Here is a 27,485-nt window from a genome sequence, read left to right on the forward strand (position 1 = left end):
GTACACATCCAACCTTTTCTTAAATGACAGAAGGGACCCTGACGCAATGTTCTCTTTCTTTCAGTGCTGCTAACTGGTTAAAACCTCCGACTACAGAGAAATACCCAAGAAAAACCCCACGATACCTGAGACCATCCTACTGGCACAATAATAGCCGCAAGCTGCTCTTTTTATGCTGCTATATCCTAGTCAACATCTTGCTTTTTACACTTGCAGCTGTGAATCACAGCAGTTTTAATGAATGGTTTATGTTGGCAAAAGGCTGTGGTCAGTGCCTTAACTTCAACTGCACCCTTGTTGTGGTGAGTGAATCTTGTTACTATCATGTTGCATTTGGCGTTTTCATGCTGGCTCAAGGCTTTAATGCCCCATTCAGTGTGCTATGTAAGCACAGTAAATAGCAGGAGGTATTTAGCCCTTCAAGGCTGCTCCACCATTCAGTATGATCCTCCACTTCAGTACCGTGTTCCTGCTTTCTCTTTGTATTCATTCATCCCCTTTATCAAAACAAAATGTAGCCAGCTCCTTAAAATGTTATTAGCGACCACTGTCTTCTGTGGTGGAGAATTCTACAGGTTCACCACTCTCTGGATGAAGAAAAGTTCTCCTTAACTCATTTCTGTGGCTGTTCCTGTGTAGTGAGTCTGTGCTCCTTCATTCTTGGCTCCGCAGTCATCAGTAACATCCTCCGCATATTTTGTCTGTCCTGTACTGTTATAGTTTATAGGTTTCCCCTTTCAGGCTCCTAAACTGAGGCAAATACAAACTTAATTAACCCAACATCTACTCGTGTATCAGCCTTGTCTAATAAACCCTCACATGACCGAAACAGCTTTCAGTCAGGTTGGGATTTGGTCTGCTGCACTATTCCATTTTCACACCTAGATCAGGATTGACTGCCCAGCATCACTACATGTGAACCTACTGCACATCACAGACAGATTGGGTTTACAGTAATTGCAGTTATCCTGCCCTTGGGCTGTGTCATGGTGTTATACTCAAGCTCAGCAGGACCTTGTCAAACCATAGCATGACATCTTTATTCTTGTAGTTTGCCCTGTACAGAACGGAGAATGTCTAAGATTCAATATCGAAGGTTCAATCCTTCAAAATAGTTGAGTGATCATAAGTCAGGACAACACGAGAGAAATATCACTAGCAGCCATCGCACGCAAGTGTATTGGCGGCCAGGTGGACATCCCTTCGTATATTGAATTCCATTGATTTCAATGGATCTCAAGCTGATGTGCTTAAGCAGCATCCAAAGACTTATTTCTTCCCCCACTGTAAGTTTCTGAAGTAAATACGCTCTCAGGATTCCTGGATATGAGGGATCTATTGAAGGCTCCTCGAAATTCTGTGTATGAATGCAAGGAGAGATATTCATGTTCCACTACATTCGTCCTTCCATCCTATGCCTCTATGCTAGTCATATTGACCTTTTTAGGGTGAAAATTTTAAATAGATTGAAACCAGGGAGGTCTGTATGATGAACAAACATTTGCATCAACATTAGTTTTCAAAAATCTCAGGATCAAAATCATCTTCTAAAGGTTTTTGTTCCTCAATGAAGAATGAGCACTTGGGTGAGCTACTACTGATCTCTTCATTCCAGAATCTCCCCATCATCAGGTAATCCCTTAGATGGAAAAGTAATAGAGCTGTTCAGCAATGTAAAGGACTATGATAGAGGAGGGATGCAGGCTGCATTAGAGCCCAGCTAGGGTGTACACTCAACCAAACCATTTAGGTTTGAGTCAGATTGGGGTGAGGTCCACTGCACTGTCCCAGTTTCACACCCCGATCAGGATTGTCTGCCCAGCATCACCACATTGAACCTACTACCCTAAGTCCACACATGGATAAATATCACTAAAGTTTTCCCTCTCACATTGGGGAACTTGTTGATGCACAATGCCTCATCCACTTGATTGTCATATTGGTGGATGACTTTAGAGCAAATCATGTGGCTGTTGGCACTGAACATGATTGATCATCCAGAGTGGTGGAGAATTAAAAAAAAATCTTAAAATTATAAACTGACTGAATTTGCCACTGGATGCTGTATTTTATTAGTGGACTTCAGGAGTACTAGGGATGACCACCCTCCAATACACATTATTAATGGAGAGAGCACCAAATTCCTCGGAGTCTATTTAATAAGTGACCTATTTTGGGCACCCAACAAGTGACTGCACTTCCTGAGAAGTCTGAAGTGGGCAAGGCTGCCATTCTCTCTATTGAGAGCAACCTAACTGGCCGCATCAAAGAGTGGTACAGTTGCTGCAGAGCCTTGGATAGGAGACAATCCACAGAACCATAAGAGCAGCAGAGAGGATCACAGAGGTCTCCCTCCCTTCCATCAATGTGAACTACTGTTATTGTCTGAAGAAAGCTCGCAAAATCATTGAGGATATTACCTTGCACACAGCATCTTCCAGCTACACTTGTCGGGAAAGAGGTACAGGAGTATTGGAGTCAGAAACACTAGGCCTGAGAAATAGCTGCTTCCAATAAGCAGTGAGAATGCTGAATATCGAATGAACTGCTCATACAAACCCTCCGAGATGCTACTGTTCATTTAACTCGTATGTAGTTTGTTTGTGTTATTTTTATATGTATGTTTGCATGCTTTTACACTGAGAAACAGAACGCTGCTCCATCGGGGATTATAATCAACTTGAATCTGATGAAAACTCTTGTTGTTCAAAGACTAAAAACTTATTTGCCTGTCATATCCTTTACTCTATGTTACTCCTGCTATCCCAAATGCCAGCCATCACAACTACAGTTCAGGTGCCATCAATCTCCACTAAAGATTCTTCTGAATTCCCATGATCAAATTAAAATTCATGTCTTGATTTTTGGTGAGCCCACAAGAGAAATGAAAAATGCCCTTGGAGAGAATTTGAGTGAATTGTTCACTATTTCTGTTATTTGTATTTAAGATTTAAAAATTATTGCAAGAATTGTTCCATCCTAAAGGTCCTCATGCTGCGACGATGTCTGACCTGGTTACGAGCCACCTGGGTGGTGCGGGTTCTGCCTTTGGACCAGCATGTACTCCTCCATCAGCTAGTGGGATTCGCTATATTCGGACTGAGTATCGTTCATACTGTTGCACATGTTTTTAACTTTGGTAAGTGCTCAGTGACAATGCTAAGATATTAAAGCACCACCAAGGAACATTTTGTAATCAATAGGGAAGTTGAAGATTTCTGTTGCAGAACACTAACTACATGATTCTGGTTATCCAATCATGGGATAATTATAATATGTGGAAACTGTGATATTTAATTTTATTTATTTTAATGATTGCAAAACAAGCATCATTAGCGTCCTGCTAAGATTATCTTTGTCTTAAATGCTTGTCAGAAGAGACAGATATAACACGAGGTGTTCCCTCCCTTTTTGTCCACTCCTCATTTCCTTCTCAATGAATCCGATCCTAAACAAAGGTTCAGTATGATGACAATTCCAAATGAGTCTTTAGAAATGCTGTCTTTATTTGAGTTGCAAAGAGGATTAAGGATGGAGAAGTTTAGGGCTGAGAGAGCTGAAGGTACAGCCACCAGTGATAAAGGTCAGGGATATACTGTACAGCATTAGAGCTGTGGAGATCTTGGTGGGTGATAACATTGGTACGAGTTAGAGATAAAAGTAGAAGCTACCACAGTGAGTCCATTGTCTCTTCTCTTCTTATTCTGCTCTTTGATTCATATCTACTCGTTTTACTCAGGCGTTTTTGAAATTCCTTCAGCGTATGTGGATGTTGTTGGTTTTCAGAGTATTGCTGACCTATCCCAGAATGCTTTTTAGAAAAAAACGACTTATTAGCCCATTCCAGTAACAAGTATCACTGGATACCTTCAACAAACCGGTAGCTTCATGGCCACAAATATAGATGTGTTTTTAAATATTCAAAATTAATTTAATTACTGCTGGACATGGGTTTTGAGGAATAGTATAGATCCAAAGTTATAAAGATCTTTTTATTTGAGGAAACTTTGCCCATTTTGAACAATTATCAGCCAAGTTTAATCTTCCTAACAGATATTTTTTAGATATTTATAAGTTAGGCATTTTGTTCAGTCCAAGCTTTCTAATTTTCCTTGAAGCTCAAATACTAATATTCTTGATTAATATTTTAATTTGTTTTTTTTTTCCCTGGTGGATTAATATCTTCTACTTGCAATGATTTAATAGATTTAAGATCAACCTCAATGGCTGGGGTGAAGCATTATTGGGAATGAGATTTGAACAAAACATTTTCAGATGATTAATGATTCTTCATATTGTGCAAGGCATTGCTTTATGACAATTTAAAGTGGTGCATGGAACACATATGTCCAAACTTAAATTCTTGTAGTTAATATGGATATTCATCCATTATGTGAGAAGTGTAAAATTTTTGAAACTTCGCTGATCCATATGTTTTGGGAGTGCCCAAATTTAGAGAGATTTTTCAAACTTTATCAACAATTTTTAGGATGAAAATAATCCATGTTCGTTAATTGCTTTGTTTAGTTTTTCATGTGAGCTAAGTATCCCTCTGTCTGCAACTCAGGAAAAGTTTTAGCTTTTACAAGTTGACAGCCAGGAAATGTAAAGATGACTCTTTACTAACCCATACACAGTGGTTACATGATGTAATGTCCTATTTAAGCTTGGAGAAAATTTAATACAGGTAGTCCCTGACTTATGACTGTAATGGGGACAGAAGGATTCGTTGTTACTCGTGTTTGGTCATAAGTTGAGGAGCAGGAACCTTGGGCTGCTGCGGGGAGCGGAGACCTTGGGCTTCCGCAGGGATTGGGGACTTTGGGCTGCTGCCATGAGCAGAGACCACTATATACAGTACTTTTAATACAAAATATTAACTTGTACAGTAGTTTTAATAAAGATTTTTAAAAAATTGGTTTTGTGCACCGGTGGTCGTAACTCATGAAGGTCAGAAGTCGAGGACTAGCTGTACAACATTAAAGTTAGAAAGCTTCAATTTGTCAAGTTGTGGGGGCCCATTCATAGAACACTCATGATTGGAAGAATTAAGAATTTTGGATGTTCTGGAGATTCTCTGTCCGATCCATAATTTCCCTTTACTTTTACAAAGATTACCTTGATTAGAGGGAGGGAGTTTATTAGATTTTGTTTTTAGGGGTTTTTTCATTTTTGTTTTCTTTTATCATAGATTAATTCAATCACTTGTTTCTCATGTGGATTAAAGAACTGTCTAATGTAGTTCCATCCATTTTTTTTTGCACTTGTACGTATATGAGATGACTTGTTATGTGTTTCCCTTAAAATTTTGTATATAAGTTTGTATGTTAAACTCAATAAAAATATTTAAAAGGGAAAATTAATTTAATTACTTAAATTTAAATTTTGCAGCTACTTTTATGCAATTCAAATTCGTGTTCCTAGTTCAGTAGACCAGACTTGGGAGATTGTTCTAATAACTGAACCATCATGTTATTTTTCAGTCACATTGGCCCCAATCCCATGATTTCTCTCACAATTCTTTCCACCATTGTTTCCACTTTCAAATCTCAAAATATCATACCTATCTCTTTAGCCAACCTTTCCACACTCTTCCTCCTGTTACTACTGGTTTCAGTTTTATTCCTGCCACCAGTCGAGGATGTGCCCCATCAGAGAGAAGAGATACAGGTTTAATTCAAAGACCCTTCATCAGACCTGAAATGTTAACTCTTTTTCTATTTTTGCAGTTACTGCCTGATCTGCTGAGCAGTTCCAGCATTTTCTGGTTTTATTTTAAATTTTTAGCACGTGCAGTTTTCTCTGATTGTCAGGAATATTGAATTGTTTATTGTAATGTGTACCAAGATACAGTGAAAAACTTTATTTTGCATGCTATCCAGGCAAGTCAATGACTATGTAGCACAGTAGCTAGTGCAAGAATAAAGAGATAGTGTTGCCATAGACCAAAAATGCAGGCTATAATGTTAAAGAGAAAACTACAATTAAACATTGCACTGAAGGGAAGTCCAATATAGAAGGAAAGAAACGTATACCACAGTCCCAACAAATGTCCTAGGATCTGGTATGTGCCTTGCCAGTACACCAATCTTGGTACTGTTATTATACGTATATAATAAAAGAACTACGTTACCCCGTAGGCAATGCGCATGGTTGGCGAGGAATTAGAAAGTAGACTACGACAGAAGTCAAGTGCGTTGTTGGTTCAGGCAGCTCAAAAAATAAAGTTGTTTAATTGATAAAACCATTCAAGGTCATTCTTCTTCAAGGAACAAGCATGACCTGGTGTTGGAGTGTGTGAGTAAGTAGGAAAAGACAATAGTTCCTGCCATGGATAAGTTAAGTTCTCCCATACCAAAGCAGTTTACCAGCAATCTAAATGATATTTGGAAATGCTTCAAACGGTGTTTCAACATTTATTTAAAGGCTGGTGGAGTGAGAGAAACCGATTTTGGGGGGGGGGGGGAAAATAAACGAAAGCATTTATTTCTTCATGTGATGGGTGAAGACATCTATAACAGTTTTCAAATTGATGAGACAACTTTCACATTGGACACTGTGATGACAAAATTTGAGGAGTATTTTGTTCCAAGTAAAAATGTCACATTTGAGAGATTCAAATTTTTCTCCTGTGACCAGAAACAAGGCATGAGCTTCGACTAATACTTTAGCCAAGTTCACATACTGAGCAAGTCATGTGATTTTGGAGATTTGACAAACTTACTCATTAGAAACAGAATAGTTTGCAGAATCCCAGATAATGGGCTTAGAGGAAAAAATATTTGACACTGGAAGAGGCTGTGAATATCTATAAGGCAGCAGAGACTATACAAGCTAAGGAGCTGCATAGAATAGACAATGGTGAAAACAGATTTGCAGAGCATCGGGTTTTTTGGGAGGGGGACGGTGGTTTCAACATACGAACCCATACAACCCGAAGTCCAGTGGCCTAGTAGAGATTTCTGTTAAGGAGGTAGAGCCTCATGAAGAAAGTGCGTGATGGTCGAGAGAATTTCCACAGAAGTGTGCCTCTATAGAATGGCCTTTGTCCTGCCCAAATGCTGATGGGTCAACACATCTGTTGACACCTAAAGGACCACACAAGGTCAAACAGCTAAAGTGAAAGAGAAAGTAAAACATAGAAAAGGAACTAATCCCCATAGGTGTCAGATACCAGGGGTTTTACTGTAGTATAGAAACAAACCTTGGGTTTGTCTTGCGCATGTAATGCCATCCCAAATTTATTCGGCAAACCCTCCTCTCTGCTCTATACGTGTCGTTTACTCAACTTGTTCCCTTTTTCTTTCAGTGAAAATGACTCGCAAAAGTGGAACCTACCAGCTGTGGGAATACCTCTTTACCACAAGGCCTGGGATTGGTTGGATTTATGGATTGGCATCTATTACTGGAATAATTTTGCAGTTTCTCATCATTCTGATGTTAATCTGCTCAAGCACAATCATTCGCAGGAGTGGACACTTTGAGGTACAATAAAATGTCGTGCAGTGTTGCAGTACAGGTTGAAGCTCCCTAGTCCAGTGCTCTTGTCCTGACCACAGATTACAGTGTTTCAGCCTGTGTGTCAATAAAACATGTCTTCAGTGTATGATGTATCGGCATGTGTTTATTATTAGCGTTGGAGTTTTTGCATAGTGGCGTGTACAGAGATGCAGTGAAATTCTTGGTTTTACAAGCCATCCAGGCATTGCACTAGAGTCACAGCTCCCCTCCAACAGTTTGGATTTAGAATTCACATAAGGGTGCTGAAAGCAAAGCAGGAAGCTTGATCTTGACAACAGTCAAAGTGGATCTGTAACATTTCATCATAAACAAATTTCCCAGTGACTCGCTGCCATTCCGGGGTGGCTACATCTGTGGGTGGATGGGGGAATCTGGAACATTACCTGTGTGTGTGTGTGTGTGTGTGTGTGTGTGTGTGTGTGTGTGTGTGTGTGTGTGTGTGTGTGTGTGTGTGTGTGTGTGTGTGTGTGTGTGTGTGTGTGTGTGTGTGTGTGTGTAAAATCAGGGAAGAAGCTCAATTATCCGGATCGATCTTTTAGGAGCTCTCCATGTGTCACCCAGCTCTCTATTTCATCTCTTCTGACTAAGAACCTAGAGAGGCATGTAGGTTGCACTCGTGATGAGGATGGAAAGAAAAAGGAATGAAGCAGACAATGCAAACCATGTTGCTGATTGCATTGAGTTTCTGTAACTCGTGATGGTTGGAAAATTCATGAATGGTCAGTCACCATGAGTCGATGGGCCTTAAGTATAGTGCCATACATATAGATCATTGAGCTCAACCTTACAAGTGTTGAATTGGAATTGCTACAAAAAGGCAGCACCAACCCAACGTGTCTTGTTTTTTGTTCCTGATTCCAGCATCTGCAGTCTTTTGAGGTGATGGAAAGTTTCACATTCACAACCAGAGACTTGCTCAGGAATCTCAGAATGCATTGTTATGGATTTTGAGTCACTTATTGGCAGCTAAATTCCTCCTTGAATCATCTTGTTGAATTGGATGGATTTCTGCCAATGTTTCCAATAGTTTCAATTCAGTCACTTAATTTAATCCAAGTCCAATGATCACCTTTTGTCTGTTGGCCTCTGATCCTCCCCTTGCCCCTTCTTCCCTCTTCCTCAGTCTTTTATTCAGGAGCTTGACTGCGGTTTATTCATCCATTGAAGAACTCAGTCCGGAAAAGTCAGGTGTATATCTTTATCTCCTCTGGATGCTGCAAGACCTGCTGGGATCCTCCAGCATTTTTGTTTTTCCTATAATCACAGCATCTGCAGACATTCATCTTTCACTCCATTTTACACCATATCTAAATGCCAATATACAGTACGGTAACAGGCCATTTCGACCTGTGAGTCCATGGAAACCCACGCAGACACTAGGAGAACATACAAACTCCTTACAGCAGGGGATTTGAAGCCCAGTCTGGTCACGATCACTGGCTCTGTAAAGGCGTTGCACCTAACCATGACACTAACCGTGCCACTCATATCTGTTAATTAATGGACATAAATGACCAGCTTTCATGCCAGAATCTGAACCCATAAACAGTAATGGTGTGGGAATCTTCAACTTGCCCTGTTTAGCTCATTGTTAGGCAACAGTCAGTGGCTTTTGAAAATGTTTCAAGATTCAATGTTCTTTTGTCATGTCATAAAACAGATGTAATATTACACAAAATTACATTTAGTCTCATAAGGCAGACAAAGATTTGCCATCAGCAGAAATTGCCTGGCGTCCCTTCCATTCAGCGAAAGAGAAGCAAAAGAGAGCCCCTTCAGAGTCACTGAGTGTCCATGGATTCCCCTCCAGCGCTCCTGCAGCCACACAGGCTTCAGTCCAAACCCTCAGTAACCTGAGCTCCAAGTCCAAACCTCCAGCCCGATCAGGAAGACTTCAGTGCCCAAGGCCACGAGGGAGCCCCTTCCTGCCCTTGGCTGGAGGTACTAGGTATCGCATCCCAGTTCTGATACCTACTCCCTCCAGCAGTCTACAGCCTGGTGTGTGTCCTTTGACTGCAGGCCGCCGGCAGCCTGTGTGGGTTCCTCGCCTCGAGCTGCCAGCAGCCTGCTGCCTGTGCATTCTTTAGCTACAGAGCCCCTCACTGGTCTACTGCCGTCATCACTTGGCCCTAGTTGGCATTTGAGCACATTAGAACCGTAGGACAATAAATTGAACATTCAGTGAGCAGCTCCCTAATAATGATGACCCAATTGACAATTTTTGTGGCGTGCCTGATAGCATCGTGCAGCTGACACCATTATAATATAAACATAATGCCATTGATAGTTTTCAATCGGTATTGGTTCATTTTCCCCATCACCACTGGGGCTGTTTTGGAAGCATCTTCACTTCTGCGTTAGATGGTCATGGATTTGAGACCAGCTGTTCAAGGCTGACACTTTGGTACCGCACTAGTCGTGATGTTGTCTTTGGTATGGGCCTCTTGAGTGGCACTAAAGGACCCATGGTACTGCTTAAGGGAAGTTATCCCCAGTGTCTTAATGACACTTGTCACTATGTCGATGAAGGTTTCAAGCCAAATGTTGATCCAAATCTCCAACACTGTTCTGCTGAGTTTCTCATTGTGTTGTCAAGGAGTCTGCAGGCTTTTGTGTTTTACTCCTAACATTTATCACTTAATTATGATAATAAGATCATCTGTAATTTTTAAAAAATGATCAAATAGGCTGAAAAAAGAAAAGCTCAATCTGCTAGAAGAACTCGGTAGGTAGAACAAACAGCATCAGTGAGAGGAATTATAAATTCCACCTGTGCAGAACCTTATTGATGAGTGCATTGGGACTTCTTCCTGCACCCTGGCAGAACACTTAATCACCTTCAACAATTCCCCTCCCACCCCTCCCCCCACCCATATTGATGCTGTTTGACTCGCTGAGTTTCCTTAGCACATTGTTTTTGGCTCTGGGTCTAGTATCTGCAGTCTCTTGCATCTCGAATTGTGTATTGAATTATCTGCTTATATTTTGCTTCATTAGTAGTAACTGCACTTGGGAGTGCATTTGGGAGTTCTTAAAGGACTGTGAAGGCCATTATTTAAGAACAAATCTTTCTTTTAGTCCACTTTAGAGTCATGAAATTAGGAGTAGGCTGTTTGAATCACCTCCAAATGATTAAATCTTGTGTTAACTCCTAATGATTTACCCTTTCTTTCTTTCAGCTATTTTATTGGACTCATTTGTGCTACATTTGGGTTTGGGGACTGTTAATCCTTCACTGTCCGAACTTCTGGAAGTGGTTTGTGGCATCAGGGTTCTTGTTCCTCATGGAAAAAATAGTTGGAATCACAGTATCACACATTGGTGCAACACAGATAGTAGAGGTCAACTTGTTGCCATCTAAGGTGAGTAACTCCTCAGTGTTTTTGTTTCTCATTGAATATAGGCTTGGATGGATAGATTGGATCAATGAACAAATCTTTCTTTGGCTTGGCTTCGCGGACGAAGATTTATGGAGGGGTAAATGTCCACATCAGCTGCAGGCTCGTTTGTGGCTGACAAGTCCGATGCGGGACAGGCAGACACGGTTGCAGCGGTTGCAGGGGAAAATTTGTTGGTTGGGGTTGGGTGTTGGGTTTTTCCTCCTTTGTCTTTTGTCAGTGAGGTGGGCTCTGCAGTCTTCTTCAAAGGAGGTTGCTGCCCGCCGAACTGTGAGGCGCCAAGATGCACGGTTTGAGGCGATATCAGCCCACTGGCAGTGGTCAATGTGGCAGGCACCAGGAGATTTCTTTAGGCAGTCCTTGTACCTCTTCTTTGGTGCACCTCTGTCTCGGTGGCCAGTGGAGAGCTCGCCATATAACACGATCTTGGGAAGGCGATGGTCCTCCATTCTGGAGACGTGACCTACCCAGCGCAGTTGGATCTTCAACAGTGTGGATTTGATGCTGTCGGCCTCTGCCACCTCGAGTACTTCGATGTTAGGGATCAAGTCGCTCCAATGAATGTTGAGGATGGAGCGGAGACAACGCTGGTGGAAGCGTTCTAGGAGCCGTAGGTGATGCTGTTAGAGGACCCATGATTCGGAGCCGAACAGGAGTGTGGGTATGACAACGGCTCTGTATACGCTTATCTTTGTGAGGTTTTTCAGTTGGTTGTTTTTCCAGACTCTTTTGTGTAGTCTTCCAAAGGCGCTATTTGCCTTGGCGAGTCTGTTGTCTATCTCGTTGTCGATCCTTGCATCTGATGAAATGGTGCAGCCGAGATAGGTAAACTGGTTGACCGTTTTGAGTTTTGTGTGCCCGATGGAGATGTGGGGGGGGGCTGGTAGTCATGGTGGGGAGCTGGCTGATGGAGGACCTCAGTTTTCTTCAGGCTGACTTCCAGGCCAAACATTTTGGCAGTTTCCGCAAAACAGGACGTCAAGCGCTGAAGATCTGGCTCTGAATGAGCAACTAAAGCGGCATCATCTGCAAAGAGTAGTTCACGGACAAGTTGCTCTTGTGTCTTGGTGTGAGCTTGCAGGCACCTCAGATTGAAGAGACTGCCATCCGTGCGGTACCGGATGTAAACAGCGTCTTCATTGTTGAGGTCTTTCATGGCTTGTTTCAGCATCATGCTGAAGAAGATTGAAAAGAGGGTTGGTGCGAGAACGCAGCCTTGCTTCACGCCATTGTTGATGGGTTTTAATCCATGCTGTCTGTAAGGAGTTTGTGTACGTTCTCCCCACATCTCTGTGTGTTTCCTCTGGGTGCTCCAGTTTTCTCCCGCCATTCAAAAACTTACTGGAGTTGTAGGTCAATTGGTCTAATTGGGTGGCATGGGCTCATAGCCCGGAAGGGCCTGTTACCATTCTGTACACCTAAATTAAATTAAAACCGCAATGTGCATCCGGCTGGTTCAAGTCCTGGTCAAAGGAGATGAAATGTAGCTATTGGGAGATTTGGTGATTGAGTGGAAAGTTGTGCAATTCACTCTGGTTGCTTGATACATTGGTAGTTTCAATTAAAGAACAACTCCGATCATCCAAAATCTTCATTTATCTAAAATTTAAAAAATAAATCCGTAAAGTGAGGTTATCTGAAACAAATCAGAAATCCTCATTTATCCAAATTTTTTTTCGGAGCTGAGCTGACCTCACAGGTTGGAAAAAATAATCACCAACATGAAATTAGAACGATGATTGACTTTGTTTCAGGTAACTCCCACCCCTCTCTCTTTCCATTTCTTCTTTACCTTCCCCAATTGACTTTTCTCTCCAACTCTCCCTCTCAAACTGCATGCCACTTTCTCCCAGCCGCGAGCAGTTAGAAGATTCCCTTGTCCCGGTGTCATCAAGGAGAGCAGTCTCCCGACAGAAGAGAGGATGCCGGGGTCTCGGTAGGGAAGCGTCGGTAATCAGTGGCAGCCAGCAATTTTTTTTGTGAGAGTTAAACATTATTTTAATGCTTAAAAAGTTTTCCCTTGTTGTTTAAATACTGTTATAAGTAATTTGCTGTTGCTACTGGGCTGTTTTTTAAAAAAAAAATTACCATTTATCTGGGGGAAAAAAATCTATCTGACATAGGCCTGGTCCCAAACATTTCGGATAATTGGAGTTGTACTGTACTTCCTATTTATCATCCTGATCCCAAATTTTGTTCAGTTCTTGCTGTATGGGGGTTGGGCTGGTTGAGAAGTCATAATTGGGGGATGTGCAATCTTCCTGACATCTGACCTCGTGATGGAGGAAATGTCGTTGATGCAGCCGCTAAAGAGTGTGTGCTGGAACACTGTTCTGTGGAACTCTGCATTGATCCCTTGTGGCTGGGCGGTTGACCTCCAGCAACCCAAACCACCTCCGTTTGGGCCAAGGTAATCTTCCTGATCCCCATTGACTAATTTCACCAGACCTCTTAAGGCTGTATTATTTCTCTTTCCTGTGAACCATCTAGCTCCTATATGCTTTAGATTTTCCATAGCACCATGCCTGCCAAATGATGCTCACCATGGGAAATTCATTGGGCGGATGATTGGACAAGTGTATGCATAATAACCCCACCTTGAATTATGATGGATAGGAGTGTGACTAAAAAATACTCGTGGAAAAAATGTTAATGCATTTCTTAAAATATGTATTTAATATTTAGGTAACTCATCTAGTCATCAAAAGGTCAACATTCTTCCACTACAAGCCAGGAGACTATGTGTACCTCAACATCCCAGAGATTGCCAAGTATGAGTGGCATCCATTTACAATCAGCAGTGCTCCAGAACAGCAAGGTATGGAGTTCCAATGAAGGGTCTCAGACTAGAATCATTGGCTCATTCTCTCTCCTCAGATGTTGCTTGACCTGCTGAGTTTTTCCAGGGATTTCTGTTTTTATTGTGATTCACTGTGAATATGTTGTTCTTCTGTTACATTCTGATGACAGATCAAGGAAATTGGGATTGAGTAATTTGAATAAAAGAGGCTTCGTCGTAAATAGTCATACCCACAAAATTTTCTTAAGGTAATTCACATCAGATATTTTCGGATACATAATTAAAAATATCACTGAGACTGCATACGGAATGAATGTTCTTGTCCAAAGGATTATAAACTGCAAGAATTTGCGTGGAAGAGACAAAGAACTAGATTCAAGGAGAGAGAAATTTGAACGGATGCCTTTGGGGAGAGAGAGAGAAAGTTGAAGGGATGAAAATGAAATGTTTTCCAATCCCTGATCACCCTCATAGGGTGAAGGAAATCTTATGCTAATTATTCTCCTCTCTTGTTCGCAACCTATTGAAAAATAATAGTGGCACTTGCATCATTCAGGCACTGGACCTTATTATCCAGTAATTGTTTCGTGTTTGGTCCATTAAACCTGAAGAGGTAAATGCAGGAAGCTCCTCATCTCAGCAACCCTCATCCAAAAGCAACACTTCATATGGGCTGAGCTGAAAACAGTAATTTATTTTTGACAACTATTTCCTTGCTAATTTTCTCTGATGGTTTGATTGCCTTCACTTTATCTCACAAATTCTTGAATCTTTCGATCTTGCACGTTACACCAAAGGAGAAATTACTCACATGATTTGTTCAATGCTTTTTTTTGAAAATTTTATTTTTCACTTGTATCAATACATACATATAACAATACAATGTAATAAAAATGATATATAATTTTTTTCTTTTTATCTCCCTCCCCCAAAGAAAAAGAAAAGAGAGAAAAAAGAAAAAAAAAACTAATTTTTAAAAATTATTCACTATTCATATATTCCTAACATATTATTCTATTCTGTACATATTAATTGGGAGGAGTGGGTGTTATGGACGATGTGGATGGACTCTTACTGATGAAATCCATATATGGTTTCCAAATCATATAAAAATTCTCAAGTTAATTCCTTAAATTAGAAGTAATCTTTTCCAATGGTATATAGTTTTGAATTTCCATTTGCCATCTATCCAAACTTATAAAATTATCTGACTTGTTCAATGCTTTATTGAAATGATCAATTGTTTGCATCTTGGCTCCACCCAAATGTAGAAATGGTAGCGCCTGATTCGTTCTCTTCTGATACACCTATAAGGACTGTTTCCAATAGGCAAACATCTGTTACAATTGCAACTAAGGTCAATTAACTTAGAAACAAAGCACAAAATTAAAATGCAAGACCTACAGATGCTGGAAAACTGACATTGGAGTAGATGCAGGAAAAACTCAGTAGGTCAGGGAAAGAAAGAAGCAGGTGATGATACTTATGGATTTTAAAAATTGAAGAGAAAAACAAATTATATAAAAAAAAGTCCTTACTCAGAATTGAAAATTTTCTCTCGGAAATTTCTGCCGGAAACATTTACTAATTTTTTTCTCTTCTCAAATACCAAGTTTCTTCAGCATTATCCAACAACATGGAACAGGCCCATCAGCTCAAATTGTACATGCCAAACAAGTTGGCATTCTGGGCTAGTCCCTCTTGCCCTTCCAATACATAAACCTGTCCAAATGTCTTGTGACCATCAGAATTGTACAGTTACCTCTGGCAATTCATTCCAGATGCAGATCACTCTATGTGGAAAAAGTCACCCCTTCAGACCCTTTTCCCTTTCACCTTAAACCATTGCTCTCTGGAATCAGCTACCCTTGAAAAGCACTGAGCTTTCAAAATAAATTTTTGTTTTCATTTAGGCAGATTTTCACTGACCTTGGATTTCATTAGTCTGTCTGGCCCAGCTCTTCCCTGTAGGGATGTGTGAAGATTTGCTATTGTAATCTAATTTCTGACTAATGGGCCATCACAATATTGTAGATCTACTCTTGTGGGCTTCAATTATATCGTTGTCATTGAATACAAGATCTTCTAGCCAGGGTATTTGAGCTGTTGTTACTTGATCTTTCCAGCAGGGAGCAATAGACCTGTTGCAAAGATAAGCGTATACAGAGCCGTTGTCATACCCACACTCCTGTTCGGCTCCGAATCATGGGTCCTCTACCGGCATCACCTACGGCTCCTAGAACGCTTCCACCAGCGTTGTCTCCGCTCCATCCTCAACATCCATTGGAGCGCTTTCATCCCTAACGTCGAAGTACTCGAGATGGCAGAGGTCGACAGCATCGAGTCCACGCTGCTGAAGATCCAGCTGCGCTGGGTGGGTCACGTCTCCAGAATGGAGGACCATCGCCTTCCCAAGATCATGTTATATGGCGAGCTCCCCACTGGCCACCGTGACAGAGGTGCACCAAAGAAAAGGTACAAGGACTGCCTAAAGAAATCTCTTGGTGCCTGCCCCATTGACCACCGCCAGTGGGCTGATCTCGCCTCAAACCGTGCATCTTGGCGCCTCACAGTTTGGCGGGCAGCAACCTCCTTTGAAGAAGACCGCAGAGCCCACCTCACTGACAAAAGGCAAAGGAGGAAAAACCCAACACCCAACCCCAACCCACCAATTTTCCCCTGCAGCCGCTGCAACCGTGTCTGCCTGTCCCGCATCAGACTTGTCAGCCACAAACGAGCCTGCAGCTGACGTGGACTTTTACCCCCTCCATAAATCTTCGTCCGCGAAGCCAAGCCAAAGAAGAGACTTGATCTTTCCAGCAGGGAGCAATAGACCTGTTGCAGCAAGCACAGACCTGCTGTTACTTGAGCAATAGATAGCAAATATCCCTTCATTCTCAGAACCTGCCACAATATTTTTGTTGCCACTGGTCAGAAAATGGTTTCATGGTTCCCAGGAGAGTGGATGAGGAAGCTCTACTTATGCCATCTGTAATTTGTTTGCAGGTAACTATAAAATTGAAGACAACTGTTGAATTTCCCAAAGTTAGAGGGAAGCTGTGAATGTTTCCACAGAAGGTTGTGGGGTTGATGGTTTGCACCTCATTTCAAACTATGTGAAATGAGCAGCATCTAGTGGCAGGTTTTTTGATTGTTGAATCGCAGCAGTTGCTGGAAAGAAGAGAGATGGTATGGGTGATGCTTCCATTTGCTTTAATCCACAGACACTATTTGGCTTCACATCAGATCCCTCGGCCAGTGGACCAACCAACTGTATGAATACTTCCGACTGCCTGGACGATCTGGCAAAGAGCCAAAGAGGTTGACAAAAAACCTGCAGAACAAAAAACACCAGAAATGTTCACAGGTCTGCCCTCCCCTTATTGTTTCCCAGTTCCCTGTCAAAACTTTAGTTTTACAAGTTAGTTCTTACTTAAATTTGTGCTGTGTTCCAAAGTTGATAATTTTCCATCCTTTTACGATTGAAGTAATTAATTCCTGTTTCAGTTCATGGTCAACTTTGCTGAGATTTAGCTCTTGACAACTCTATCTTTATTGTCGTTTTGCAAACAAGCCACTCTTAACTGTTAGCAATGAAGGAATCCAGCCGAAATTTGATTGTGTAATCAAACCATACCCAATGAGCCAACACCCATGTAGATGGATCAGTACCAATTCCTGGCTACCCCTTGGGCAGACTCCCTCAAAGATGTCCTGTCACCAGCTACATTCTAAAGTACCATCCATCTTTTCATCTTCTGTTACTTTCTCTTTAGTTTTTACTTGTCATTGACACTCTCTCTATTACAATGTGAACAGGATATTTAACTGCTTTCTCCTGTGCCATTTCCCCATTTTCCTCTATCCCTTGATTTACTTCCTCTTTTCATTTCACCCATGATCCAGCCTGTACAATCCTCCAGGGCAGAAAATCCCAGAAGTTCTGCAGCAGACACTGTGGTTGAAGTAAAAGCACAATGAAACTCAGCAGGTCAAACAGCATACTTTATATAACAGGGGTGGCCAAACTTGCTTAAAATGACCCACATACCATGAACTTCAGATCTTTGAGACCCATAGCAATCACGCTATCGCAAGCCACACCCACTAACACTATCATTTCAATGGCATGTAAGGTATTGCTGCGAGTCGAACATTACATGTCAAAGAGCCGCATGTGGCTCACGAGCCACGGTTTGGCCACCCCTGTAATATATAACAAAGATAAATATACATAACCAATGTTTCGGGCTTGACCGCTTCATTAAGATATATCTTTGCGATATAAAGTACGCTGTTTGACCTGCTGAGTTTCTCCAGCATTGTGTCTTTACTTCATGACCAAAGTATGTCTATTTCTGCCAGACAGCTGTGATCTTTGAGAAATGTTGGTTTTATTTGGCCCAGAACTGACTATTTTTCCTGACCATGGATGTTGAGTAAGATTTGCTAGCAGCAAATCTTTTCCTCCTCTGCTCTTCTCTCTCTTCATCCAGATGATGCTAATGAGAGATCAGCATTCTTCTCACCTATATCTACTACTGATTGACATTTTTATTCTAACTGTATGCATGTCGGAGATAGCTTTGTATATTGCAAGAGGTGACATTAACCAAGTCCTTGGAACATCAGCAAATTATTCTTGAGCCAGTAATTTCTCTGCCCCTCTGTGTCCTGTAAGAACTTAATTTCTTCTACGCAGATATCAGAAGTGAAAGATACTTGGAGAAGGTGAGAAAAAATTGTAAGCCCCCCCCCCCCCCCACCCACCATGGACAATAGATTACAATATCTTAATACTCTCTCTTATTTTTATTTAACTGCATGATGTTTTGCATCTTCTGCTCAGAATACTTCTGGTCAGCTTGCATGAATCACTTGTAGGAGTCCACCATCGGGGAGTGCTGAGAAATATCCCAGGAGAGCCATAAATAACGTCAAGTGAGGTTAAGTTTGCACATATTACTGCTCCCTGTGTGTTCCTAGGCAACAACATCTTGAGAAATTCAGATGACACTGATAAATTACTGAGCTTGAGCCTCTGGGAATTGGTCTCAACACCGGGCAATAATATAAAATGTCTGAAAGTAAGGTAGCTACTTTCAATGGATTTTAATAGAGATAAAAAATCAAGAGAGTCGTCACGACCATTTTATTCTGTGGTGATAAGTCCAGGACTTACCTATGTGGCGTCATCTCTGAACATGCCTGCCATCTCACTATTATGTCTGTCCGCCAGCTCTGTGTCATGCATCCTAGACGCATCATTGCAGTTAATGCTCACTTGTTCCTCCATTATTGGGTATAATCCATTTGCTATTTGCTATTTCTAGGAATGCATGATACATTCAGCAGCTTCTAACGACTCTGTAGCAACCAACAAGGATGACAAAGTGGAGCTGACATCATATAAGCAGTGTGAGAGTGACCCCTTGGAAATGACCATCCAGCTGGATGGTGCAGATGGACCTCAATCCAGAGAGGTATGAAACAGACTATGGTGAAGAGAATGCGTTGATGGGATGAGAAGGGTCAGGTGAAAAGATGCCCACAAAGCTGTTGGGATGAATTGGCTACAAATGGTATGATTGCGAAGTTACAGAATCATTCTTGACCTTTTCCCATAACATTCAACTACCATGTATTTCTGTAGAATCTTGTGTAAATGAGTAACTAATATTGGAGTAAAAGGTCTTTTAATTTTAAGGAGTGAACACCTTGACTGATTCAAAAGAAACCACTCCCAATAGTGCAGCGATCCTTCAGTACTTCACTGGGGTACCTGCTGAATATTGTTTGCTCTGGGGTTGAATCCTGTATCCTTCAAGTCACTGTAATTCCCAGCCATTTTAAATACCACACTCTAAGATCTGATAATCTTATTTCTGTAACTAATTTCAGCTGACTCTGGGTTTATTTATGAATGAATAATTTAATTCTGAGATAGAAGTTTTGTGGGTTAAAAACCTCCACCAGGGGCTGGAATGCAATAATCCAGTCTTGTCTCTCCTTTGCAGGCCAAGCTTATTGTTAAACCCAAGATTACTCAAGTACTGCAGAATTTTTAAAAAATCTGAGGATCAAAGGGAAAAAGAGTCTCAAGTGCCAGAACATTCTGGAAATGTATACTGGTCCAAGATTCCTTTTATTGTCATGTAATAGATCAGAACCTGTAATATTACATGAAATTGCCTTCTGCCTGGTGTAAGGTGGACAAAGAGTCACCGTTAGTGTTGCCCCTTACAGTAAGAGAGAAAGATGAGCAAAAGAGAGTCCCTTCAGGATCACTGAGTGTCCATTGTTTCACCTCCAGCCCTCCCACAACCTCTGCAGTTGCACAGATTTCCTGTTCGATTCATTGGCCACCCAAGCTCTCAATCCAAACCTCTGACGTGATCAGGAAGACCTTCAGGAGCCTTTCCTGCTCTCGGCATCTTCTCAAATCCCGTCCCTGATACCTGGTTCCCATGAGCCAGTCGCCTGCAGCCCGTGTGGGTTCCTCAGCCACTGAGCCCCCTTGCTGGTCGTTGGCCGTGGTCACGGTCCTGTTGGGACATCTTCTCTGCTTCTCCTTCTCAACAGGGTATGTTTCTCCTGTTTATGGTGGCCTGTGCGTCCACTACTCCTTGGAGTCTGCCACCTCTCGTGACCACTGTCGACCACAGGTGCTGTCACCTTGGGCACAGACCATATGTTTGCAGAAGTAAAGTATAATATTTAAAAAAAAAGAGGCATGTTGAGAATTGGCATCAGAACCTTCACCAAACCATTTTTATTTCTTTATTATTATTGCAGCTTGCATATGTTATAAAAACAAAAGCAAGGAATTAAACAAAAACCCAGAAATGCCTGAAGCGTCAATGAATTAGAAGTTTTCCTGCTGTGTGGCTAGTTCTGCAAAGCATCTTTAACTCCAGTGGTACGCTGTTGTTGCCAGGAAGAACCGCTTTCGTGTCTACGTTTTAATCAATCATTGCTTTCTCTCTTGTATTTTAATGCAATTTCTTCCCCTTTAGTTCTGCTTGCTTTAATTATATGCCGTCTATTTCTGAATGTGGCATCCTGACATTGTCCACAAGATGGCAAACTAAACCAGCCCTGAGAGCCTTTTAGGATACGCCAATGAATGTTGAATCAATGAAGGACTTTTGAGTTGAAGGCACTGTTCGGTACAGTGGAGCTAAATAACTAGCTTTACGTAGCAGGATCCCATAAACAGCACTGTATTGATGATCAGATCATCCATCAGTAATGTTTATTGGCCAGGGCACTAAGATAATGTTGAATGGTATTCTAGGCAGACACAACCTTATTTTCTTTCAACATTGTTCATTTTAAAAATGTAAAATAAATGGAAGTCTCGATGGTGGGAGACAGGACTGAGAACAATAAGAGGTGGCAAGCCTAACCCCAGCTATTTAATATTTCACAATTACCCAAGAGCTCAGCAAGATTCACAGATTCATAACCTGGACTACGCTGAATTAATGTGCTGCAGTCATTGCAATTATACAGGATGTTGATGAGACCGTCCCTGGAATATTATGTACATGTCTGGTCTTCCTTCCAAAGGAAAAAATATTAAAAAAGGGATTTGTAGGGTAGATTGAGAGATTAACCTGTATAGAGAGATCAAGTAGACTGAGTTTGTACTTCCTAGAATTTCTAAGAATGAAAGTGTGGTGAAACCACTTGTGTATGTAAATACCTTGTACGTTCAACCCTGCTCTCGCCAGCCAGCTCCAGCAGCTCGTATTTAGCTTCAGAGGCCAACATCTGCAGTCTCGTCTGTGTCTGATGATTCCTTGGCTGGGTTGTCTGAACTAAGGTTTGCAATCTTAGAAAAAGGGTCTATTCAGCTATTCTAGCTGAAATGAGAACAGAATTTCTTCACCCAGAAGAATAATCTTTGAAAGATTCTACCTAAGAGTGCTTTGGAGGCTCAATTGCATAGAATATTTAAGATGGAGATCAGAGGATTTTTGGATATTGAGGTGTAATTCTGGTGGGGTGAGGGGGTACCAGTAGCCAAGTGGTCCATTCCTGTTCTGTTTCATGTCCTGGCAGCATCAGGAAAGGAAAACGCACTCCCGACCCTGCTCGATGCTGGTGGAAGTGTACACCAGCATGGTATGGTTGGAATTAGCCTTGGCTGCACTATATTTCAGGTTCACAAATAAAGCAAGCCCATTTTCCAGAAGTGCAGGAAGGGAATGACCTTCCATAAGAATATTCTTTCCTTTACGAGTGAATCCCTTCAGGAACAGTTTCCTTGTGAACAGTGAGAGTGAAAAGTCATCTTGAATCAGAGTTCTGAGTATCATTAATTCAGCAATCACTGATCTTGTTTTTAAGGTCTCTACAAAACTGGGGGAGAATCATCAATACTGCAAAATTAAGGTAAGAATAAGTTTCCAGGATTGAAAATAGATTTTCTTTTGCAACATGGGAGAAGCCGATTCCAGTCATTTAAACTCATGCTACCCAATTAACCTACAACCCCATATGTTTTGGAGGGTGGAGGAAGCCAGAGCACCCAGAGGAAACCCACGTAGACACAGGGCAAACATGCAAACTCCTTTCAGACAGTGCTGGATTCGAACCTGGGTCACTGATTCTCAACCACATAAGCATCTTTCAAGAAAATGAAAGTAGTTCTGATGCACAATAAATTACTTTAAATTAGTGTCACTAATTATGCATGTAAACCTCCAATAATTTTGATCAAAGAACTGTGACTAGCTGGTCCTTTAACTTTTAGGTCGAAGGAATAATGACCATGTTTTCAGGATTGGTTCATCTCACATGTTGCAGGACTGTTCACATTTAACAAAGCCATCAAAAAGTCAGGTGCAGATTCCTTTTAACAAGTTTAACTGCTTAATTAGATTTGAACATCAGGCACACTCCTAATTCTTATCATTCAAATGTTCTTATCTTTGGAGGGGAGAAAAAAAATGTCAAAATAGCACTCCTTCAATTCTGTACCAAAACATCATTGTAAATTCTTCTAAAAAAAAAATATTTTTATTAATATTTTACTATGGGAAAAAGTTGAACGATACAATTATGAAACATGTTACAAGTCCAAGGAGATTAAAAAAGTTACAAAAATGATCGTCAGTAAAAGTTCCAAAGCACAATCATAATAAAATAGAACATGACAAAGGAAATAAATTTCAAAACCTCTTCCCCTAAATGAGGTTGAAGGTTTAATGTTCATAAATCTAAGTGGCACAATCCTAAAGTGGGGCAACACAATGTTCAAATCCCACATTAACACTAAATCTTAAGGTTATGGTAGTTCAGTCCATGAACAGGCCCCACATCATTTGGAATTTAATATTTGAATCATTGATTGCATATCTAATTTTTTCCAAATTTAAACAACAAATTTAGATGGTTGTTTTGCGTTTCCTAATTTCAGATTCTATTACAGGGCAGTCAATATACGTAACCTGATCCTTTTGATAACAGAGTTGACTGCCCTACCTTTGGTAGAAATGGAACTGATTTTTACGAAGAATATTTCCAAGTTGGCACTTCTTGGGGGTCTTCTCTACTCTCTTCTTTATACAAATTAACTGACAATCTATTCATTTATCACAGTTTGAGAATATGGGTCCAAAGGGGAGCATCTGTGGGCATTGCCCTCCCCCAGTCAGACTTGCCCCACCCCTTCATGATCAGTTACTGATGCACATGAGCGACTCTCCACCCGCCTGGCCACATCACTAGCACATAGGTAGGTCCCAAATGGACCCCTTCCCCAGTTGACAGGTTGGTCCCGGCTAGCTTACCACCTCCCACCACCACCCCCCCCATCTTCAACTGAAAGTGTCCCCTCTAACACGCTAAAGTTCCACTCTAACATTTGTTCTGGTGCAATCCTGATTTAAAAGGTTTTTTTGGATTTTCTCTTGTTAGCCCTACTATATCCAATCACCTTTTTCAACCTTTGCAAGTCGCTGCCTTCAACAATGGTACAGATTAGGTATTAACTGCTTTAAAGACCTTTTTATTGACAATAATTTTGCATCTTTTGAACAACTGGTTGTAAAATTTAACTTGCCATACCATCAAAGTAAATTCTATGGTATTGAGATATAAAAATGACACTGAAGTATGATGGCAGGAGCTTTGTTGATAATTTATGTAAGGTGAGAGTTTGCACAAGTTATTTCACATATTGAATGAGCCTGAGCTTTGACAGAATGCTGGTTTGTGTACCTTTGTATAATAGCTGGTTAAGAGATGCTTGAACATAAAATTAAACAACGTTAAGTGAAGAGTAAATGCCCATTATATCACATTATGTAAGGTTGAATTTGGGCTCAATTTTAACATTTAAGAAAAATTTGGACAGGTACCTGGACAAGGAGGTGTGTGGACTGGGTGCAGATCAGTGGGATGAGGCAGAATATTAGTTCGACTCAGACGAGAAGTGAAAGGGAGCTGTTTTCTGTGCTGTGATGTTCTATAGCTTGACATCATGCTGTTTACAATCCAACAGCATTTTGACAATGTAAAATTATACATTGTGAGGTTGCAAGGAGAAGGGAATAAATTTTTTCTCAGTCCAATGTATGAAGCTGTTGGAAGTTGCAAGAGAGTTGTCAAAGTTGGAGTTTGTCCATGAGGTTGGCCAAAGTCCTGATGATACCCAATCCTGAATGTTGTGAGTAGTTCTGGGTACTGCCACTGTGTAGAGTTGAACTGGTTTTGTAGGGCATACAGTGCAGACTTACCAGACATTTATGGCCTCTTGGGCTGAAATTACAGTGAGACCCAACAAAAATTGTGGTTGTATTCCGTGACTGATTTAACCAAGAGAACTATCGGGGTACAGAGAAAGGGCACATTATGAAAAGTAAAGCCAATCTTTTCTGGATTTGTGTTAGAAACAGTTTTCCAAGGATGGTAAAAATCTGGCATTAAGGGATAGATAACTGAGTTGGCTGTTGGTTTTAAAACACATTGTGTTTTAATTAGATGCATTATAATTGTGTGATTATAGTTGATTCACAGATCTGCTTGGGTTCACAGTGACAGCAATGAATTTAGGGACTAATTCATGCACTCCTGTTCCATCTTCTGAACTCTGATTTTGTTATATACTAATCCTTGCACATATTTATCATAGATGAAAGAAATGGAACAATTGTGTCAGGAAAATAATCTGTCTATCTGTTTCTCTTCTAAAGGAACAATATACACTAAAAACCCTTGGTATCCAATTCCTTTGGGAATTGGTAGATGCCAGATAAGTGAATTTTCCAGTTGCTTGAGATTGAATGTTGTGTGATTAGCAAATTAACGGCGAGTCACGTCAATTGTAAACTTGCATTGTTTTTACCTATTTATTTTCTGATTTTTTTTTATTTGCAGGTTGCCAATTGCTTTAATTCTGGATAACATGGGTTTTACTGTAGTTCTAGCAAATGTTTCCATCTGAAAGTGTGTTCATTAATGAAATGTTCTGTGATCCTTGCAAGTGCTACATTGATGGTCCCTATGGGACTCCAACCAGGACAATCTTTACCTCGCAACACGCTGTGCTGATTGGAGCTGGCATAGGCATCACCCCATTTGCCTCTATTTTACAAAGCATTATGTACAGGTGAGTTGATATCATAAACCACAATAGAACCTTCTATTTTAGCAAACCAGTTTCAAAACCAAATGCTTCCAGGATAGCTAGAGAACTAAAGGAAGAATTTTGGAAATCATGACAAATGTCAAATACTTTTGATCTGTAGTTAGGGAAACCAATTTGTACTTGGGAAGATCTCACAAAAAGGCAATGAAATAATGGCTGGATAATCTGGTACTTCAGTGCCAACAGGAGGATGAACACAGGGACAGAAATAAATTGGCTGCTTCCCTCTAAGTAATGCCACAGGATTGTTTACAACAACCTCAGTCCCTTGGTTGAAGCACACATCTAGAAAACACCAAGAAAAGTTCCGCAACAACACTCTCACGTCATCCTCCAGAATTTCTACCCTCCTGTCTTTATTGACCTCTGACCTCTTGCCTTCCACTCCTCCCCACCTCTTTAATTCCGTTGCCTGCCTGCTTTTGGCTCATACCTTGACAAAGGGATCCGGCCTGAAACGTTGGCTACCCTTTGGTTTGTATAGATACTGTGTGACCGGCTATATTTCTCCAGTGCTTTTGTATCTTGCACACAGCATTCTCAGGCTTCTGTATTTCTCATTCTTTCTATTTCCCATCCTACTCAATTTCAGAGTTGGGGGAAATTTTGTGGCATAAATCCATGTTGATAATCTGAACTGACATTCCCAAGTGGAGCATATTGAGCATGGGGGACAAAATCATTTGAAATATTCATGTCGGCACTTGTTGCTGGCAGTGAAAGATTATCATCTCTCCCTAAACCCCAGAACCCCTGATGGTTGATGAAATTCAAATACCGAGCATGAAAGTCGCTTGTTTTCATCCATTCAATGAACTTGACAATTATGTTAATTTAGTGATTGCCTCTCCAAATTCCTTGTGTCATGTGGAGCTTTTCTCAGATATAATTGAATTAAGTTTACCCTCTGTAAAGTTTCCATGGCATCTTCTTTTTGATAGTTACTGTCTGTTAATGCCTTGAATGTTTTAATTTGTATAAATTACCCCTTGCATTTATCACAGGTATCGCATGAGGAAACAGAATTGCCCTAATTGCAGCTACTCCTGGTGTGAAAACCTCAAGGATAATGAGATGAATCTGCGAAAGGTAAATGGATTTGCACGAGTTGCCAATGAATTAAAGTTAGCCTCTACTTGCAGGTCCCACTGGAGGTTTAAGTGTTAGTCACCAGGAACTCTTGACGGGGGCGGGGGGAAATCACATGCCATAGTAATTGTGTCAATCAGTGCAGGGGAGTGTACTGATAGTGCTGGTGCTAATCCTGACCACTAGAGGGAGTCAGGAGTCAAGCTGTTGCACAATGGGTAGATTCAAGATGGATGCGTGAGTTCTTTCATTAATGTAGTTTTTTTAAAAACAACTCAAGTTTATTATAATAAAAGAAACATCACATGCTACCAGGAGTGGAAGAAACACCAGGAGTGTGCAGAGTGAGAATTAGTCGATAGGAGGAGAGGTATGGAGAGTGTAAAGGCTCTTGCCATTGTACTTTGGACTGGAGATGTCAACAGTGAGTGGAGGTTATTTAAACACTATTCATGCTGTACCTGCAAGCCATTGGACTTGATAGCAAACCGGATGCATGGAAGATTGCCCTGCTACTTACTGTGGTGGGACCACAGGCACCAGAGGTTTTCAACACATTTGCTTTTGCTGAGGCAGAAGACTAGGGGAATTTTGACAAGATTATTGAGTTGTTTGATGAACACTGTTCACCAAATGAAATATTCAAGAGGCTCGCGCACGCAGCTGCAGGCAGAGATGTTAAAACTTTTTTAATGGACTTGAAATTAAAGCAAGAACATACAGTATTGGATCACTGTAAGGTTCAATGATCAGTCATCAAATTGTGTTCAGGATTATTGATAAGAAACAGAGAGGATGCTGCGAGAGACAGAGCTTACCTTAGCTGGAGCTGTGAAGATGTGCCATGCCAGTGAATTAGCTCTGCAGCATGCAAAAAGTTCGATGAGTGTGCAAAAGCCAACATGTGTGTCCAAAAAATGGGATATTGGAAGTAACAAAAACATTGGCGAGACATTTTAAGTGCAAATGATGTGGCTCTCAACCTTGCCGTGCAGGCTGGATCTTCTGAATCTGTCTG

The 27,485-nt window shown here is 41.0% G+C and overlaps 1 protein-coding gene across 1 annotated transcript in view; it reads left to right on the forward strand.

The window, feature by feature from the left end:
- nox5 (NADPH oxidase, EF-hand calcium binding domain 5) overlaps positions 1-27,485 on the forward strand; it is a 114,129-nt gene that overhangs the window by 69,786 nt on the left and 16,858 nt on the right. Inside the window, exons 7-16 of the mRNA XM_069910157.1 lie at positions 65-302; positions 2,986-3,139; positions 7,310-7,485; positions 10,701-10,883; positions 13,605-13,737; positions 16,944-17,086; positions 19,053-19,202; positions 22,075-22,119; positions 25,215-25,339; positions 26,383-26,467. Of these exons, the coding sequence (XP_069766258.1) occupies positions 65-302; positions 2,986-3,139; positions 7,310-7,485; positions 10,701-10,883; positions 13,605-13,737; positions 16,944-17,086; positions 19,053-19,202; positions 22,075-22,119; positions 25,215-25,339; positions 26,383-26,467 (1,432 nt within the window). The remainder of the gene's footprint in view (positions 1-64; positions 303-2,985; positions 3,140-7,309; positions 7,486-10,700; positions 10,884-13,604; positions 13,738-16,943; positions 17,087-19,052; positions 19,203-22,074; positions 22,120-25,214; positions 25,340-26,382; positions 26,468-27,485) is intronic.

The sequence above is a fragment of the Narcine bancroftii genome, chromosome 14 (assembly GCF_036971445.1).
Source record: "Narcine bancroftii isolate sNarBan1 chromosome 14, sNarBan1.hap1, whole genome shotgun sequence".
Lineage (NCBI taxonomy): Eukaryota > Metazoa > Chordata > Chondrichthyes > Torpediniformes > Narcinidae > Narcine > Narcine bancroftii.